This window comes from Trypanosoma equiperdum (assembly GCF_001457755.1).
Source record: "Trypanosoma equiperdum strain OVI genome assembly, contig: ctg_1008, whole genome shotgun sequence".
In the NCBI taxonomy this organism is placed as follows: domain Eukaryota; phylum Euglenozoa; class Kinetoplastea; order Trypanosomatida; family Trypanosomatidae; genus Trypanosoma; species Trypanosoma equiperdum.
In genome coordinates, this window is record NW_027122959.1 from 1 (window position 1) to 1,142 (window position 1,142).

Genomic DNA, 1,142 nt, shown 5'->3' on the forward strand with positions numbered 1-1,142 from the left:
CGAAGGCACGAAGAAAATTCCAAAAAAAAATCTGGTGGCGTGAATTGCGGGCTTCCTGCAGTGTCGGCCGGCGCAGGTGACGGTGAAACATACGCTGTCGGAGGATATACACCTCACCGGCAGCGTCCCTCAGGGCTCGGTGCTTGGTCCACTGCTGTTCGTTGTCACGGTGGCTTCGCTGAGCAGGTGGCTGAACTGCATCCCTGGATTGCAGCACGGCTTCTTCGCGGACGACCCCACAATAGTATGCACGACCTCTGGCCTGAATGCAATCCAGCGAACCGTCCAACAAGGACTGGATTGAATTCGGCTCAGAGCTCGCGCTACATGGAGGTGTCAGCGGAGAAGACTGAGTACACGCTGTTCGGTGCGCGTGACACGAACCTACTGGACGTGAGGATTGGAGAAACTGTGTTGAATGAAGTGCGTACACCGAAGCTTCTCGGCCTGACTATGCAACCTCACAAGGGTCTGAGCAAGCATGAAAGGAGCGTGATGGCAGCGACCGACACGCGGCTCATGCAGCTCAGGGCAGTGGCGTTCCCAGAATGGGGCCAAGAAAGGAAAATGCTTCTAGCTTTCTACCTAGAGCTGGTCCTGGCTAAGATATTCTACGGCACTGTTTCATGGTTATTCGATGCCTCGCTGTCGGATCGTGAGAGGCTGGAGAGAGTGCAGGCACAGGCGGCACAGATGATGACGGGTATTCCCAAGGCAGCCAATCGGGAGGATGCCATGCGAGGAGCTTAGCTGAAGTCTATAAACGATATGGCATACAGGAGAGACTCGGAATACTATCTACGCCTGAAAGCCAATGGCCAGACGCATGCACAGCTTGCAAACAGTATATTCCCACCTGAGCATCCAGTATATGTCAAGCTTGCAACGGTACAGCGTATGTACAGCACTATTGATGGCCCTAGCGAGCCACACGATGCGATGGTGTTGGGGCTGGCCGGGCGCGTCCACTTTAACACCACCGAGCTAGGCGGCCTCAAAGCGGGTGCGCCGGGGAGGGAGAAGAAGGTGCACACCATGCGGCAGGTACAGTTGTTCAAGGACTATGATTACAAGGTGTGGACGGACGGGTCCGTGGTGCTGGACGTCTCTTCAGGCGAAGGTGCCCTTGCGTACACGAAAGA

At 55.6% G+C, this 1,142-nt stretch overlaps 1 protein-coding gene across 1 annotated transcript; it reads left to right on the top strand.

Annotated features, from left to right (window-relative positions):
- Positions 1-246: 246 nt before the first annotated feature.
- Positions 247-750, top strand: TEOVI_000554200 (uncharacterized protein; the record flags this gene model as incomplete). Its single annotated transcript, XM_067219900.1, has 1 exon — positions 247-750. One exon carries the CDS (start codon positions 247-249, stop codon positions 748-750), a length of 504 nt encoding a protein of 167 aa, XP_067076001.1.
- Positions 751-1,142: the final 392 nt, after the last annotated feature.